This window comes from Protopterus annectens, chromosome 5.part1, assembly GCF_019279795.1.
Source record: "Protopterus annectens isolate FY-2018-M chromosome 5.part1, PAN1.0, whole genome shotgun sequence".
NCBI lineage: Eukaryota > Metazoa > Chordata > Ceratodontiformes > Protopteridae > Protopterus > Protopterus annectens.
In genome coordinates this window covers 288,184,665-288,203,834 of record NC_056736.1, presented here as the reverse complement: position 1 = coordinate 288,203,834, position 19,170 = coordinate 288,184,665, and the positions used below count along the sequence as shown (strand labels likewise).

The 19,170-nt window shown below is 37.2% G+C and overlaps 1 protein-coding gene across 1 annotated transcript in view; it reads right to left on the bottom strand.

Annotated features, from left to right (window-relative positions):
* The window catches only part of ITSN1 (intersectin 1), a 2,682,533-nt gene that overhangs the window by 124,210 nt on the left and 2,539,153 nt on the right, over positions 1–19,170 (bottom strand). The window contains exons 30-31 of the mRNA XM_044072770.1: positions 16,241–16,408; positions 1,279–1,491 (exon numbers count right to left, since the gene is read on the bottom strand). Coding sequence (XP_043928705.1) covers positions 1,279–1,491; positions 16,241–16,408 — 381 coding nt within the window. The remainder of the gene's footprint in view (positions 1–1,278; positions 1,492–16,240; positions 16,409–19,170) is intronic.

Genomic DNA, 19,170 nt, shown 5'->3' with positions numbered 1-19,170 from the left:
TAGGTGTAAGTTTAGCAAGAAGTTTATGTACTAATGAAGTAGAAACTGGGAAGCTCTGAAAGGAGGAGAATGCTTTAGCAGTGGCTATGATATTTCATGGTGTAAAGGTAAGTAGTAAAATAGTGGGCACTGCAGTATTTTAAGTAAAGATCACCGAACCTCTTTGGAATGTTGACAGCCAATATGCCTGGTTAGTGGATAAAGTTTAGACTTTTTACCTATCAGATGATTGATACTGTTCTAAAAGCAGTGGGTTGCTGGTATGCTCACTCTTCTGATTAAGTAAAAAAAACTTTCTTGCTGGAGTGTAAAGAATATTTCACTTTATTTCAAAGTTGACGTTTTTTAAAAATATTGTTTTATTGTGGTGCTATTTTTTCTGAGCTAGAGCCTGCTGGCAGACAAGGGATTTTGGGTATAATCCAGGGGGATGATTTGATCTTGACCTTTTTCCATTTTATTGGGACTAGACTGCTGAGTATATTTAGGAATGAATAATTGAAAAGGCCACTTCATCAAGACTAATATGAGCATTGCAGAACCAGATAAAAAGGTTGAGAAATGTAATGAATGTTAGGCTGGTAAATGTATTTCTTCTGCAGCAGAATTGGTAGAGCTGGAGGTTAGGTAATGACAGTCAAAGGACAGACAAGAAATTTCAAGACTGCAACTAGCAAATTTTGTGAGTTGTTCACTTAATTAGTTATCATATGCAACACAGAGTCCAGCTTTTGAAGCCTACACTTCAGAAATAAACAGAGAAACAATACTAGCAAAGGACAAATACTGATAGGCCCGCTCTGTTACAAAATAACAAGCAAGTAAAATGACGCAGGCATTGAACAAAAGCTGTACCTGGGAGACGTGTGGATCTCAGTATATACTAAGCAAGAGAGAGAGTAAGACAGTAAAGGTAGATGGCACAGTGAAAATCTCAAAATGTATTTCACAAGCCTTAGCTTAACCAGGGAAATCAATGTGAAGTCACTGTCTAGAAAAAAAAGGGCAGTATAGAGATGGGGGGGGGGGGGGGGTAAATTTTTTTTTTTTAACAGACTTGAAGGAAACAACTGGAACAGTTCCCAGAAATAAAATAAATGCACTTTAATAATCTTTCAGGAAGAAAAAAATGCGTATGTAAAGTTAAGACTCACTGAAACATGTAAGTAAATTAAAGCCCACCAACACATTTTGACCTGTCATGTCCATATCATTTCCCAGTACAAACATCTTGCTTTTTACATTACAACCTGGTTACCAAACTCTTAAGACACTTACAGTTTTATACATCTTATATGACAAAGTAGACTTGGGGCTGAAGACCTTCTCTGTGCCAGAAAACCCCAAAGGTTTGATGATTTGCGTCATGAGTAGGAAGTCATTGAAGAGGAAACCATACAGCTCCTTGTTACTCTTGGCTTTGTACAGTTTTCCGCTGTGCAAAAATTTGCGAGGTCCCAAGCAGTTTGTCACAGAATTAAATACAAGTTGCTAAAGAAGAAGAGAAAAACATAGCCAGTAAAATAATATATAAAATTCTTCTTATTCTAATATTTATCATATTCCCCTCAAGTAATATTACTTTACTGACAAACACTAAAACAACAACCTATGATGATTAGATGCTCTTTGATTATTGCACCCAAAGTCTATACATTTATTTATTTTTTTTTATAATAAATTGCTATATTGCAAGTATCCAGAACAGACCATTGTAATCATAATTTGACATTATACCTCTGACAATCTTCTCAGCATCCTAGAGAGTTCCGCCATAGTTATCTGCAGCTTTTTCATAAACAACTGTCAAAGGTACTTAATATTCAAACGAACTACTATCAAGTTATGTAGACAGGACTTTTAGTTTAATATATTTTCAAAGGATGACAGCTCAGGTGTGCAGCAAATTTCACTTCCCCACTGCAGGACTGCAGCATGTGTAATAAAATATAATCCCCTGTGCCTGGTGTATAAACTACTAAGTTATTGATGCTGTTATGATATGTTTATCTTTAAGAAATTGTAACTATTTCATAAGGGCTAAATTGAGAATGTCCTTTCTAATCAGAATTGCCAAACATTCTCAGTATGTACTTAACTACTGATTAAATGTAAGGGAACAGTATATGTTGTGCACTTGTTTCAGGTAACATAGCACAAATTCAAGTAAAACGTCTTATATTTGTTTCTTGAACAAAAAAGTGCACTCACTTGAAGGCACACACAAATGTACATGCACTCTATAATAATAGGTACCACTTCTCCACTTATATTTAATTACAGGAAGACATACATATTAGTAAAAAGGAAGAGATACAATTCAGATTAGCAGAAGTAACTAAGTTTAGTTGCACTGAAACTGTACAGTTTGATGACTATCACTTTAATGAATCTGAAAGAAAAAGCATAATTACTTACAGAATTATTATATAGTACATGATAGAAAATAAAATTACACAGCCCCATTCGCAAACTAATTCTCCCTGTTGCCATTTCTCAAGGCTTGATTCTACAGCCACGGTGAGTACTCTTTTGGAACACTTTATATGGGATTCTGATCTACTCACACTTGAACTGTCCGATAATGTAGAATGCCACTGGAACTCTAGCTGGACCTCTGGCTTGGTGACTGTCAGGAATTTTGGTTTCAGCCTTCCATTATTCTGGGTGGACTGGTTGGGTGGTTCTTGCCTTGCTGTCTGGTCTAGGACTTCCATACATCTTGGGTTGTGAAACAGGAAGCTTCTCTGGTCAAGGCAAAGAACATCAGACCTTCTCTGGTCATGCTACCGATCATCTGGGTACTCTGGTGCAAGTTACTGATCATCAAAGTTCAGCTGACCAGCTACTGACTCCAGGATATCAAGATGGCTAGCTTGCTGTATTTCATCTAATTGCCTTCTCCAGTGTCGACATAATAGGATCTTTGGAGGTTACTAAGCTAACAGTCCCAGGGCCCTTACAAGCCTAGCCAAGTTCAACCCATTTTCCCAGGGGTGTCTGGTTCAAGCAGACACTAAAATCAGCACCTATTGCCCATGTCCAAGAGGGCACAGGTGGAACTCCCTGGGGTGAATTTCTGGTTACCTATCCCTCATCCAATCGTCCATCCAGTCGACCATTTTGCTATAAAAAGTGTCCATTTTTTGTAACAACATGGTCTGACTGTCATTTACTTCAAGAGTCTTTCCTAAAATATACTGGCCTGTGTCAAAACTTCATCAGGGCCTTTTAAGCATATGTCATAAATGCTAGTCACTAACATATCCGTGGATATTAGGTTTATGTATATGTCATATTACTATGTCCGAATTTTTGCTTAAAAGTGTCTCTACAAATATTTCTATACAAAACAGAAATTAAGTAAAATGTTTTACAAATTCAGCAACAACTGTTGGAGATATGAAGACAAACAACTGGGGGAGCTGGAAACACATTTTCTGGATCTCTTCAAAAATAGGATAATTTAAGACAGAGTTATAAAAACTGATCAAAAAAACAAATTGAAAGAGACTGGCAATTGGAGGACTCAAATTAAATGTTAAACTTGGTATAAGGAAAGCGGAGGAAGCATTCTAGGGGCCTAGTTTCAATGGTACTTATATGGGCTAAAAAAAAAAAAAGGTAATAACTAGAACTTGGAAAACAAACAAGACACTAAGTATTAGAGAAGTGATAAAATTAGCAGAAGAAATGAAAGGAGTTGAAAAGCTTACCTGAGGCCTAGTAAATTTCATAAGCAGTAACAGGATCGATGAGCTGTCAACATGATAAGACAGAACATGGCAGACAATAAAGTACAGTTGACTATGTTGCACTTACCTTAAGAGTAGATGTTCCAGCTCTTCACTGCTGCAGTAGCCTTTGGCTATATGGGTTGTATCCTGTCTGGGATACTAGGGTTGGGAGAGTGGCCTAATGCTTAAGGTGTTTGCCTTACAAACACAAGGTGCGGGGTTTAAGTCTCACAAGGGATAATTGGCTAGGCTTAAAATGGCTCGCAAGGGCAGTTAGCCTAGTACTAATCTATGAATCTATGAAAACAACCAGCCAGCTTCATGAAGCTCTAGCTCCCTCTCACACCTACACTTGGACTGCTGATTGGCTAGCCCCTTAGAGGGGATAAGCAGTCAGAGTATAAACAATTTTAGGATTGTCTTGCCCAGACAGAGGGGAAGAGGTTACTCATCCCAAGCCTCTAAAATATATAAACAGTTATAAATAACTTTATAATCCAACAATTAACTATATACAGATGGGGGGGTGGGCTGAAGGATGGATGGGTCAGTTGCAGCAGTGAGGACTTCACACATCTACTGTTATGGTAAATGCAACTTACACAGTTCTACTATGTTTATCTTTCTCGCTTATACAGTAGTCTTTGGCTAACTGGGTTGATTACCAAAAGCCTATATAACCAGGGAGGAGGAGGGATAAGAGTCCAGAAGAGCCTGGAAAATTGCCCTAGCAATGCCAGCCCTGGAAATGGAAAGATAACCCATTTTGTAATGCTTTCTAAAAGTATATACAGATGAACAGATGACCATGTAGCTATTACTAGAGTGCTTTTAGAGTCCAGCCCTTTCCAGTGTGCCATCCTAGAAGCCAAGGATCTAGTAGAACATGCCTTGATACTACCTGGAAAAGATCTGTCATGGTGGAAATAACAAAAAGCAATAGCTAAGGACAACCATCTTCATATAGTCTGCTTTGACACAGGTTGTCCTTTTCTGGTCCACAATAAGAAAGGAACAGCTAACCAGCTTTTCTGAAGGACTTAGTTTTGTTAAGATATCTTCCAGAGTATGTAGAATCCTTCCTCCATGGTTCTGGGAATTTGGATAGGAGACTGGCAGACTGGCAGACTGATGGCTTGATTCAAGGTAAACTAAAACAATCTGGGTATAAATGAGGGATTTGTTTTTAATGTGTCACCCATTATGAGAGTTTGAAACTCAGATGCTCTTCTTGCAAAAGTCAGAGCAACAAAAAGTATAAAAAGTACAGTCTTCCATGTAATAAACCTTAAATCAGCCTGATGAGCTGGTTCAGAATGAGATACTGTTAACATTTCTAGGAAAACTGTAAGATCCCAGGTAGCATCCCACCAGTTTTCTATGTGACCTAAGGTGCAAGACTCCCTTCAGAAACTGTTTTATCAAAAACAGAGATAAAAGGGGAGGATCCATTGGCACACACGTTGAAATACCTGCTAGATGAACCCTGGCAGAGGAGTAAGAAAGGCCACAGGAAAGTAATTAGCACAAAGATTTAAGAACCAGTAGTACATTATCCTTAACAGAGAGCAGCGTATTGGTTATTGGCATCATCTAGAAAATCTTTATCACTTGCCAATATAAGATTTCCTAGTAGCAAGCTTTCTTGTCTCCTTAAGTACTTGTGGCACATCCTGATGAAAGAGACGCCTAAATCCAGGCAATTAGATGAAGGTGCTTGAAATAGGAGTGCATCACATTCTCCCTGTCTTGTGTGAGTAGATTCAACCTGTGAGGAAGCTTGTGATAATCGCCCTTAGCCAGTTCCATAAGAAGGGAGAACCAATGTTGACTGAGCCAAATGGGAGTCAACACAATGATTCTGGAGAGTCCTTCTGAATCATCAGAGAAAAGTGTGGAATGTATAAAGGAATGAGGAAGCATCTGTTTTCCTGGTCTGCTTTCAAGGAATCCTGGGATAATATGTTCAGCTGTCTGCTTTTAAAGTAGGCAAACATATCTACTTGATGTGTTCACTACAGCGGGATCACTTTCTGGAAGACCCCTTCATTCAATTTCCATTTGTGATGGTCTGTCCTCATCCTGTTCAGCTTGACTGCCACTACATTTTGCACTGAGGGAATGTAAGATGCCTGGAGGGTTCAACCACATATAAGAGGTTCTTCCCAACCCATTGTGGCCAGACTAAACACAGGTTAAGACCTAATACTACCTGTTTGTTTATGTACATCACTACTTTGGTGTTGTAATCATCTGTAAAGGTTCTGGGGACTACAGATTATGAAGAGATTTTATGGTATGGATCACAGCTAGCATCTCAATGACATTTATTTGCTTTGGTCTGTCTGAAGAGCTCCATAGGCCTTGCACCTCTACCCCCACAGAAACTGTTTCACAAGCAAAATCTGGATTGTCTGTAGTTACAGATTAACTTGGGACAGGAAGAAAAAAGGGGAGACAAGGACTGTGAGACATGTGCCATCTCTACCAATGCAGTTCCTTTTTTGGCAAAACCCAAAATTTGAATTTGAAATTCCAGAGGATGAGAATGATGGGTCCACATGCTTTTTAAAAGCTAACTTAATTTTTTCTTATATGTAACCTGGCGAGAGGAATCTTGAGAATTCAGAAACCATGAACCTTAAGATGCTGAGATATTCCCTTGCAGACATTTGAGATTAACTGAAGAAGACACAGGAAGGATGGGTTTGCATGTTCAAGGAAGACTTATATGGCATTGGAGACCAGAGAAAAAAACATAAGGTGCTGACTGAGATTTCTAGTTGACAGCCCTTCTGGTGTTACTAGGCAAGCACAGGCGACCCATTAGGTTTAGGTGCTTTTAGCATAATCTTCAGTCATTAATATTCCCAGAGTACAATACTTCCTTTTTGAAAAAAAAAAAAAAGTACTTAAGTCGATTACTCTGGTTCCATGCTCCCTTAATCGATCATTTTTTTTTAACTGGGCCTTCATCATGATGATCCATCAAAAATTTGTCATCCACATAGTACTGCATGTTTAGAATGCACTGTAACACTTCTCTCACCGTCTTCTGCCATGTGGTGCATGTAGGCACTCCTCCAAATCCCCCTCTATTATATCCAAACACTCTTTTATGGCAATTGCTAAAATTCTTTATAAAAGTTTAGTCCATTTTCATCTGATACTATGTTTGCATGAAGCCAGCCTTTTAAAATACTCCCCAAACACAGGAATGAAAAAATGTCTTTAGCCTTGTCACAAGTACTGCTGTACTGCACAGTATACAGCAATGAATTCAGACTGCCCATAAAGTCCCCAGAGATTCAGAATGCTCTGAACATACCTTTCTTCAGAAAAGGAACAAGGGGTATTGCCCACCCACTCAATTAACTTTAGATACAATTCTTGCACTCTTCAGCCTTAGCAGCTCTGCCACCACTTTAGATCTTAACACATAGGGCACCACTTTGATTCTGTGGAACATATGGGTGACATTACAATGCTGGCTTCATTGGTTTTCATTGTGTCCATTTCATCTGCAAATATTACTTTTCTTCCTGCCAAAAGCTTAAGGCAACCTTTTAGCTGTGGAAGTATTTTTCCCCTCTGACCAACCACTTGCATTTTTTTTTACACAACACTATCTGAATTCAAACTTCTTGATTCACTTTCTTGTGAATAAGGGTGATCCACCCATTATCATGTACATAAGTCTAGGACATGCTCTTTTCTATCTCATAATCAAGGGACATCATAATTTTACCAACAAAGTTTACTTCTTTCCCTGTACAAATTTGAATCAGAACTTTAATCTTATGTTTGCAAAGGCTTTATTGTAATCTTGCACATAATCATTAATCATGCACCCCAATATCTAACTCCATTTTTCGTTTCACCCCAGCCATATCTGAGGTAACCATGAGAAGGGCTCTTTTCCAGTATTTATTTGGTGTAGGTAGACCAGGATAGGGGCACCAGGTAATGTGTTGGGGGGCGCCATGGAGCCCTTTTGCCTAGGGCACCAGTTGATCTAGGGCCGCTAAACCCCACATATTTCCAACTGTGGAATTCTAAGTCCATCAGTCTCAAAGCCTAACTGGAATTATTTTTATCATCCGCCATCTTCTTTGGTACCTGTAATTTTCTACCTCAGTTTTATCACATTAGTTGTTTTTTTCTGTCTCACCAGTTGTACATTATTCCAACATTGCCTTGCTTATGACATCTTAACAACTTTGTTATCTATGGGATGTCTTTCACTTTTAAATATAATCCTTTCTTGGGGGATGAAAAAGATTTTTCAATGAGCATTAAATCACATATCTGTGAAAGTTACAGACATCTTTGAGAGATACTTTAACTGACACAGCTATCTCCACTACTTCTTCTGATGTTATTTTTAATTTGAAAGTAACATTATTTGGTCAGCTACATGGTAGGCTTCATACAAAAATCTCTCTGTTGATGTATTTATCAGCCCCCCAAAAAGTGGCAGTATTAATCTCAGCTACATAATTATGCTATGTATTCTGACATGCTTTGATTTTTTTATTTGATTTACCTTAAGAAAATGAACCTTTCTACAATTATTAAAGCCTTGGATTCATATGGTTTTGAAAACCAGTTAACAGTTTTTTAAAAAGGATTCTCATAGGATAAAATGGGAAATCCCAAGTAATTTCAAATAGTCCTACTACAGCAGCTCATAAGTACCTGCACCAATTAAATTGAAAACAAATCTTTTTATCATCTGCAATATAGATTTCTGATATACTTCTAACTTTTCACCACTAGTAGCCCAGACTTCTAAAGTAGGATCATAGACATTTAAATGTTTCATACAATCAGCGATCTTGTTCCTGCAGTGCATGTGCTTATGCCATGTTTTCACATAAATCCAGCTCCATACTCAAATTATAGTGTACAGTTCTTAAGTGCACAATTTGACGAATGTGATAATCTGATATTCTGATGTCAAGAAAACCATACATTTTGACTTCTTTTTAAAAGCACTCTCAATTACTGTTTGCTCTATTTAATGTATGAAAAAATGAAAACTAGTCTTTTAAAATACTTTTGCCTGTAAATTATGTGATAATTACCTTGCATTGCTCTTCCTTTTTTGCATGCATTGATATACATAAAATGACATTTCAGTGATGTAGTTTTCATAAAAATATTTACTAATTAAAGTGCATTCACAAATACTCATTTTAGTTCTCTAAATATTAAAACCCAAAATGTCATTTTATTTGCACTTTAAATTTTCAGAATCTCTGTTAAAATCATTCTTGACTTGGTTTCATGAGATTCACTATGTCTCAAAAGTTACGTGGCATGGAGTAAAGGTATAAAGTCCTAACTGCAGCCTAGGCAACCCGAGTTCAACTAAGGGCTCAAGGGCTTGACAATGTAGGCAGGAAGGATGGACATGCCTATCCTGGCTAGCGTGCACCACTGCTCTGGTGACAGGGCCTCAAATGAAGAGCAGAGGACCATCATGGTGAAGGGAAGACAAGGGCAAGGCCGCCAAAGTCAGTGACTACAGCAACTCTCAGCACATAAGAGAAAATGCGTATTCAGTGCTTAGAGGGGCACAGATCACCCTAGTGATGAATCAAATGTTCATATCAGCAGGAGTCGGGTTCAGTCTTATATTGCTGAGAGTACAAAGCACCCTCATGGCTGTCTGGATGGTAGCCCCCTTTCCCTTTGGACAGCTGCAGTTTTGGTCTTCTTTTTGACTCCATACATCTGATGCTATAAATCCACTAGTAACTACTACTAAAATCCATAACCTCAGACAAAAAGAACCACTACTACCATCTACTGCAAAACCACCAAAACAAACCTCAAGTTCTGGGCAAGAATAAACAAGCTACTCCACCCAGGCCAAACTGCCACTCCACCCCCCTCAGCTTCCCAACATAAATCCCCAGTAGACATTGCTAATAACTTCAACAGCTTCTTCACAGAGACTATCCAGTCTCTAGCCAACTCTCTCCCAATAGCTCTAATTCTAATGCAGCCACACCCAGTACCAAAACATACTTTATCTTCCAACCTGTTCCTACTCAACTTATTCATGCCCTACTTAAGAAACTAAGACCCACCACCCTGGCTGCCGACCTCCTCCCAGCAGACTATCTGCAAAAGGCTGCTGACACCACAGCATACCCCATCTCAATCTTGATTAACAGAGGTATATCTGAAGCTACTGTAACCACTATATGGAAAATCTCCCATGTCATACCTATCCATAAAGGAGGCAGATCCACTGAACTGTCAAACTTTAGACCCATAGCTATTCTGTCACCTCTAGCTAAAATTATGGAGAAGTGTGTACACATACAGCTCATGCACTACCTCACACAGAACAAGCTGTTGTCCAACTTTCAGCATGGCTTTAAGCCACACCACAGTATTACTTCTGGCCTCCTCTATTTCTCTAATGTCATTAACCACAACCACAATAATAACAAACTATCCTCAGCACTCTTTCTAGATCCAGCCAAGGCATTTGACATGGTTGACCACAAAATGCTTATAAATACCTTGAAGGCCTTCTCCTTAAACAACCATGCATTCCAATGGTTTCAATCCTACCTGCAGGGTAGGCAACAGGCAGTCCTATGGAAAGACACACTATCATCTTGCCTACCCATCACATTAGGAGTCCCTCAGGGCTCGATACTAGGACCCCTTCCTTTCTCCATCTTTATCAACAACCTTCATTCAGTCATCCCAAATGCTACCTGTATTCAATATGCAAATGACTCCACCTTGATTTGTTCTGATACCTCACCAGTTACTTTATTCACATTAACCCAAAATACCTTCAATACAGTGGAAACATGGCTCTCCAATCAACATCTAATCCTAAACCCCAACAAAACTAAGCTGCTTCTCTTCTCCCCCACATGCAGGACCCCCCTGCCATCCTTCAACATAACCACTAACAATGGCACTATCATCTCCCCAGAAGCCCAAACTAAACTACTGGGTCATAGTTGATAACCTGAAGTTTGATGCGCATATCAATCAAACTATCAAAACCATTAATAAAAAACTTGGCTCTCTTTACAGAATCAAACCTTTCCTTACATCACTTGCTAGAACTACAATTGCCCATTCCCCATCTACTATCAACTCTTCTCTACGCCTCACCTCTATTCTCCAACTTAAACAAAACAGATCTTAATAAACTATCATCCTACTACAACCACATTGCCAGATTTGCTACTGGCACAGCCTACCAGACACACCATTGTCACAACCTAAATCGCCTAGGATGGCTTGAACTGTCTAGCCTACTGCAGTTCAACCAGCTAATAGTGGCACATAAAGTCCTTTACCAACCAGAAAATACAGCTGCACTAAAAATATTATCAGCCCCTACACCAGCACCCGGCCACTGCAATCATCCACTAGACTCCTAGTTCAAACATACAAATCCAACTACTCAGCTGGGGGCTCTCTGTTTGCCAACTCTGTTGGAAAAACATGGAACAGACTCCCAGCTGACTTAACCCTAGAACCCTCACTAACTCAATTCAAAAACAAACTCAAGAAATACTTCAAAACTCAATGTTTATGTCCCTGCAATAATCCCGACTAGTGACCTATCACTTAGGTACCTTACCTTCAACTACTTATAACTTTTTTCTACCACACCATTTCAGGAAAGGTCAATTGTTGAACTGCTGCTCAATGTGTCTTAAACCTGAATATAATGTTATGTATATATAACTTTGAAAATAATGTTATGTTTTTGTCAAGTGTTTCATAATAAGTTAGTACTATATGTGCTAAATGCTGGTATTGCTTATGACTGTAATCTGCTTAAAACTAGCATTTACTAAATGTTCAATGTGTATTATTATCTTGGACCTTTTCTCCCCAGGCCTCTGCTGAAAATGGACATATATCCAGTCGGACTATCCCGGTCATCAAATGTAAAATAAATAAATAACTACCTGTGCTCTGGCTCTGCTCCCACCCATTATAAGTTACTCTTATACCACTATAGTTTTCCACGAGTATCCTAATTTCTTTCTGTGGGAGAGTCAGCCATCAACACTTCCTACAGCTTACAAACCATAACTTTGTAAGCCATATCTATACTCAATAACCTAAACACTTTAGCAAATCTAACTTTCCCAGGTCCCTTCCCACTCTCTTTCAAGTTACATAATGGAAAGAAACGTGTAGGTGATAAAAGTAATAAAAGGACATGCAGGCAATCAGAGGAGTGGCTAAACTTACTAAAATGTTAGCTGACGTCATCGACGAGGTGAAGGCCATTCTACAACAACTTCAAGGGAATTTCGGAGCTCTACAAAACAGAAATGAAAGCTCTGATGTTTTTTCGTCATCTTCCGATGAAGGGACTATTATTGCTGTGGACAACAATGAATCTACATCCACCACTTTGAGATTATGGCAGAATGATGACCCCAACCCGTTCCAGGATGTCAACATGCTTGGGCAGTCTTCCAGGTCTGTGTATACCACTCATACACCTTTTGATTTTAAAAGTTGTTTTTTTGACTTAGAAAAAAACGTTTTAAGACTTAAAAGTCTTGTACTAGAAAATTATTACCTGAATAAATGTGTTGAGCTCAAAATTATACCACTGGGACTAAGAGTTTACACTTTTCCCAATGGTATTTCATTTAAAGACAAATATATATCAAAATATTAAGGACATATACAACAAAGCTGGACTAGAGGTCCTTAAGGCTCTTATTAGTTGGAATTAAACCAAAATTTCAATTTTGAAAGAGCTAATCAAAAGTTTGGACACTAAGCTTAATAACCATTCGGACTTTCAAGCTTTTCAGTACATTTTTCAGAATCTTTCTGAAAAATGTGAAAGGCTCGTTAATGACATTACCTACAAAAAGAAGAAAAAACTTTCAAGAGATTTAAAAAGCTATCAGCTTGGGCAAGCCTTTCTGATTAAGAAAAACATACTGAAATCCAATCAAGTCCATTCTAGCAAACCAGGTGCAGATAGGGGTTTGGACAGGAAGGATTAATTTGTTCCCTCTGGGACTGATAACATTTTACCGGGTGATTCTGATGGTACACCAAGGGACATTCTTAACAGTCATTCGGTTGAGACCAGCGATGCTATTTCCCCTTCTCCTTCCTCTCCTCAGAATAGCAACAATTTTGTTTTCGATAGAAACAGAGGAAAGCAGTTTACCCCCGAATCAGGAAGCTTATACAGTAGTGACCAAGAAAAAAGGGAAGAACAGAGGACAACGTTAGAAAGGGAATGTCATGTTTTTAACTTGAGTAACACAGTCTTTTCAAATGATCAACTAAAGGTGTTATCTAAAGGCTTTTCCTTCCTACCAGCAAACAGAGCTCCCCTTGTGGACACCCTGCTGGACTTTAAACTGTTTATAAGAAAATTAAATTTGAAATATATTTTACATGATGTTGAAACCATAGAACATATATTTGGAAATAGCAGTACATACAACCCTGGGTTAACACACACTTTAGATGTTTTTTTTTTCATTAGTTGAGACAGAATTATATGATATGTTGAATGATTATAACAAATGGTCCAAACGCCAATATTGCATTTTAAGCACAGGGGAAATTACTGCATTGAACCAATTAGCTAATTATAATAATATAAGTTACACGAAGGCGGATAAGGGACATTATTATTACGATAATTATATAACACTTATTGTGATGCTATGCAGCAAGTATTAGGTGACATTATCAGCTATAAAAAAGTGTCTAAAGATTTTGTTAGACTCAATTATAAAAATGCAGATCTTAGCTTGTTAGACCTTTTACATCAAGGCTACATTGATTTTAAGACATTTGAATTATGCACAGTAGAGGAACCCCAACTTGGACTTTTATTTGGTGTTCCCAAAATTCACAAACACCCTGTCCATCCGCCTTTTAGGCCTATAGTATCAGCACCTCATAGCAAAACCGAAAAATATTGGCTTATTTAGATCAAGTGTTCATGGCTTTTCTTGAATGAATTAAAAAAGTACAGGTTTACAGGTGATGAAAATCTTATGATCACCTTAGACATTACTTCCTTATACACATTTATTGAACAGGAAGGCGGAATTGATTTTGTCAGATTATATCTCAGTAAGTATTGCAAACATTGGAAAGTAGATATTCCAATTATCTGCCAGTTAAATGACTTGGCACTTAAAAACAATTTCTTTTCCTTTGATAATCAAGTCTTTCAGCAAACAACTGGCGTAGCGATGGGGACACCAGTGGTCCCCACCTTCACCAATATGGTTCTTTGTTGGTGGGAAGAAGAATATCTGACAAAAATGTCACAATTCGCACATGTTAAATTCCACAAAAGATACACTGATGACATGTTTTACGTTTGGGCTGGTAACTTAAACCAATTTCATGAGTTTTGACAGAAATTAATAGTAGCATTTCATGGCTCAATTTCACGGTAGGGGAAGTAGGCAACATAGTACACTTTCTGGATATTAAAGTGGAGATTAACACTGTAGAAAAAAAGTTTTTCCAGTAATATTTACAGGAAAGATACTTTTACCAATAATTATTTACACTTCAGTAGTTACCACCCCACTTATATGAAACTAAATGTTTTCAGGGGACAAGTTATCAGACTCAGCAGGATAGTTAGTGACGACAATGTATTTACTGAGGAGACCAACAAAATCATAAGACTATTTGAGGAAAGAGGGTATCCCAGTCTTAAGTTACATAGCATAGCTGACGAAGTTAACCAACACAGATACAAACATTTTTTCCTATTATTAAATATGGGTTTACTTGTAAAAAACCTACAGCGGAACAGAATTTTGCGTCCACTTTTCCTGTACCCATCAGTGTACAGAGCAAAGAAATAAAGCATATTATTCACAATAATTGGAAGATAATACTTGGTAACCAAGAACTGTCTAGAATTACTGATGATAGACCTAAGTTTATACATAAGAAGACAAGAAATTTTAAAAAGGTTTTAGAAAATTTGCCCGATGAGGCTAAGAACAACAGTACTGAAACTAAATTAGGAACTTTTCCCTGTAACAACTGTTCATCATGTAGCTTTATTCGACCTTTAAGTACTTATTTTTTTAAACACAACAAATTCCTATTTACATCTAAAGGAAGATATTCCTATACCACAGAAGGATTAGTATATACTGCTATCTGTTCTACATGTAAATGTTTTTACTTAGGTAAAACCATTCGAAGATTATCAAGCAGGATTAGAGAACACATAGCAGCTAATAAGTAGAAATATTTAAATACTGCTTTAGCTAGACATTCTATTAAGTGTCAGGATTTCAAAAAAATTTAAATTTTTGGTAGCTGAGAAAGTGAATACAGGAAGATTCATGGACAGATTTAATGCTTACCTTGAAGTATTGGAACTTAAATGGCAAGTTATTTTAAAAGCTGATGTAACACCAGGCATTAATGAGAAGATTTCCATAAAACGCCTTTAAAGTTTAAAAACAACTAAAAGGAATTTTCATTTTATTATAATCATTTATTTTTATACACACACATTTTTATTGTAAAAACTGGCAAATATCCATGTATGTAAACAAGTTTTTTTTGGTTTGACATTACCTGTATGTTTAAATATACAATTGAGCTAGTTATGACTTCATGATAGATTCAGTATGAGTGGCTAATTAGTAGCATTGGTTAATTGTTGATAATATTTATTGATGTAAGTGGAGTGATTGTTTTGTTTCTGAAGAAGCTCTGCATTAAATGAACGAAAGCGCTAAGGACAGTGTCTCTGGGTCATACTTTGTTTTTGAATCATATGGAATAATTAAAGGAAAGACAAAATGCAAACGCTGGAAAGATGCAGAAGGCTTTACTTTACTGGAAGACATGCTGAGAGTGCTATACATTTATGGGAAAACTTAACTTTGAATATTGCATTGCAAAATTCAAACAGTTTGAATAAGGGCACTAGAGCTGTATAATAACCGACACAGAGAGACAGTGGGTCTTTAATATGGATTTTTTTTTTATGAGAGGACAGGCAAGAGATGTGCAAACTTTCAGATATTGCAAAGACATAAACAAGGTAAAGCACAGCAGCATATTACTGCTAGGAAGATGTTTCAGGGTGCTGACCGAGGTATCCAGAAATGATGAGAAATGGGTAAAAAGGGATAGCAGTAGAACAGAAGAATCCTAACTATGGAAGACCCCTAATGTTAAGAATTAGATGACAAAATAAAGCTCAGTTTTCTCTTCCTACTGCTGTTGATATTGGGGTTATATGCAGTTAACAAGAGGCCAAGAGTTGTACATATCTGTTAGCTGCATTTGTTGCTATCTTAACCAGATGTACTTCACAGTTACAGCTCATGTGTATCTGCATGCTTCTGAACTTGGCTGTTAGTCTAAGACTGTACTTTCTGAAACACTTAACATTTGGTAGATATAAGCAAATACATGACAGTGAATGAACAATCTCTAAAACAAAGACTTTTCAATGAATAACAGTTTACCTCTGATAAACCTTCACACTGAACATGTGCTTGGATCCATTCCAGTCTATCAGAATTTTCCTTTTCCCGGACACCTTCATTCACCTGGGAACAGAGCTCTTCAGCTTTCTCTATTGCTTGTTTCAAGTGACTGTGATCAGGGTGGTTTTCGGGAGTATTTTCTATGATCTACAGAAAAAATAATTGCAAAAAAAAAATCCATAATAGCTTACTAATTTATGTCAACATTCTGTTTCTCTTCACTGCTTTCAATATTGTGTTTGAAAATTTTCACACCACACTTTGATCCTAATCATACTCACTCATCTTCTGGAATGGTCTTACATGTGCTGCAGTAAACATGTAATAACATTTGACATGTCTACATGGTGTATGGTAATGCGACTGTTATGAGACAAGCATACCTAGTGACAAAATGGGCCTTAAATCACAGATGGTACACTAATATCAAGTACATTCAAGCTTGGAGAATATCATTTCATTTTAAGCCACGTCTCACACTCACACACACAAACACAAACATTTTGCTTATTTTAGAATTATAAGAAAATTAAGTACTTTTAGATTAAATAGCCCATACTGCTTAATTAAGAGAGTTCATGTAGATATAGCTCCCATAGTGGTAGCTAATGGTCATATATAGTCTTACATCAATACTTCCCCTTACCCCTTTATGATAAAACACCTAGCAGCTTTCAGTAAGTGAATCTGAGGGGTGCCAGGCTTGTTTTCAAAATACTAGTAATCACTTACTTGTGTGATCGCTAGTGTGCAACCGGACAGTTTTTCCCTGGAAGCACAAACTGTTGGTACACCAGGATTTCTCCTTTACCTGCGATGGTGTAACCTTGGTTTATACAGGAGGTGTGAGCAGTGTAGTACCCCACTTCAAGGGGTGCAGGGGGCAAGACACCTGCATAAATGATTTTTTTCCTGTGATTTTTTTTTTATTTTACTCTCAAATACTGTTTGCATTCAGTAACTTTAATCATTTATGATCAAGCTTGTGTAAATTAATCACAAATGAGTCAAATACTTGTCAAGGAGACAAATGTGGGATTAACATTAAGAATACTGAACAAAGTTGTGGACAATAATTAATAAAGAGCTAAAGTAATTTATATGGGAGGGGAGGAGGGCAAAAGTCAAGTTGGATAAGTTGATCCTTCTGACAAAACAAGATGGCTTAGGATTACCTGACCCGAAGGGATATTTTACAGCTACACAGTTAAGGTTCATATACATAAAACAAGTAGAAGGTTATAATTCAAAGTGGAAAGGAATGAAGATGAAGTGGGGGGCAGTTCAAGAAACACAGAGTGAGTGGGATTTTACATGCACATCCTTATGAAGAATAACAACAGCCATACATGATATTATATTCAAAAAGTAGTAGGAAACTATTCTAAGAACTAAGAAAACATGTGAGTGGATAAAGAAGGCTTTGTCAGTATGGATGACTGCAAGTATGGATACAGAACCTAGGCAGGTGGGGGCTGGAATTTATGGGAGAAAAATGGCAAAGGAACCACTATACTGGGAGCAAATAACTAGTGAAGGAAGGAAATGTCATATAGCAGGATGAGGCCAAGTAGATGTTTAGAATGCCTTCCTTACCAGGGATTAATAACAGAGTATAGGCAAAGAGAAAGTGATAGAGGAATCCTAAGTGAAAGACCTGCTCCAATCGAGTGTTTAGTTGAATTAAGAAGAGAAGCTGCTTTTATAAAAGGGATAATTAGTACAACATATAAAATACTGCATAATAACTACAAGAATCAATCAGAGGAGGTCAGAAAAGATTAGGAAGAGAAACCAGAAAAGCAATTGACAAGGGGAAAAGGGAAGTCATGTGTTTGGCTCCCAAGTATGCAACAAAGTCCAGAAGGTTTAGGATTTTTGCTTGGAAGTGTTTGTATAGGTATTTTTATACTGAAGCAAAACAGCACTCCTAAAGAAGTAAACAGCAGAATAAAAACAGAGTCTCACTCGACTGAGGCTAAAACTAGTTTAATTTAAGTAAAGTAGATGAGCGCTTTTGTGTAAAATACGCTCCTTCAGATCATAAAACCAAAGTTAATCAAATAGTTTAAATACAATAAAAAATACACACAAAATAACCAATAAAAGTCAGTAAATCTGATCACGACAATATAACATCTTGATACATAGTATAAATGAAGTATAAATAAAGTATCCAATCTCAAGAGAGAGAGAGAGAGAGAGTAAGGCAGTAAAGTTTTCAGGGGAGCTACTTCATTAAGCTCAGCCTCTCTATCAGCTTGTAGTTAAACAAACCACCTTAACTCAGCTTGTTTTACCTTACTCTTAACAGTCCTAACCTAACACTATCCTGAGTGATCTGAATAACCAAAAAGGTAAAAGAATGCGTTGGACCACATGTACAAACTTGCTTTGCCAAAGCACTTTTGTCATCTAACATTCTAATATAATAAATATGCTCACAGATATGATGCCCAAGTAAATGATTAGTTTTACCTACATAAAATGATGATCACACACTGCATACAGCTACATATACTAATTGCCGACTCTTACAACTTGCATGAACCTTGAAACTATACATTTTCCCGGTAGACGGGTGGACAAATTTATTAGTATTGTTAATATACAAACAAAAACTATAAAGCCCACATCTAAAAGTGCCCAAGCTTAGTTTATTCATACATCCTTCAACTCTAGGTTGTAAATGTTTGTATCATAAAATGCATTTCAATAACTTTTGAGTTTTGAAATAAAATCTGGGCTTAGGTCCCATGATATTTCTAATACATTCATCAGAAGTCAGGATCAATCAGTATTTATTAAATACTCTACAAACAGATTTAATATCACAAGAATAACACAAAGTAACAGCCAAAATATCATGAGCTCCCTTAGTATTAACCTCTGGCAAACAATCCAATTGG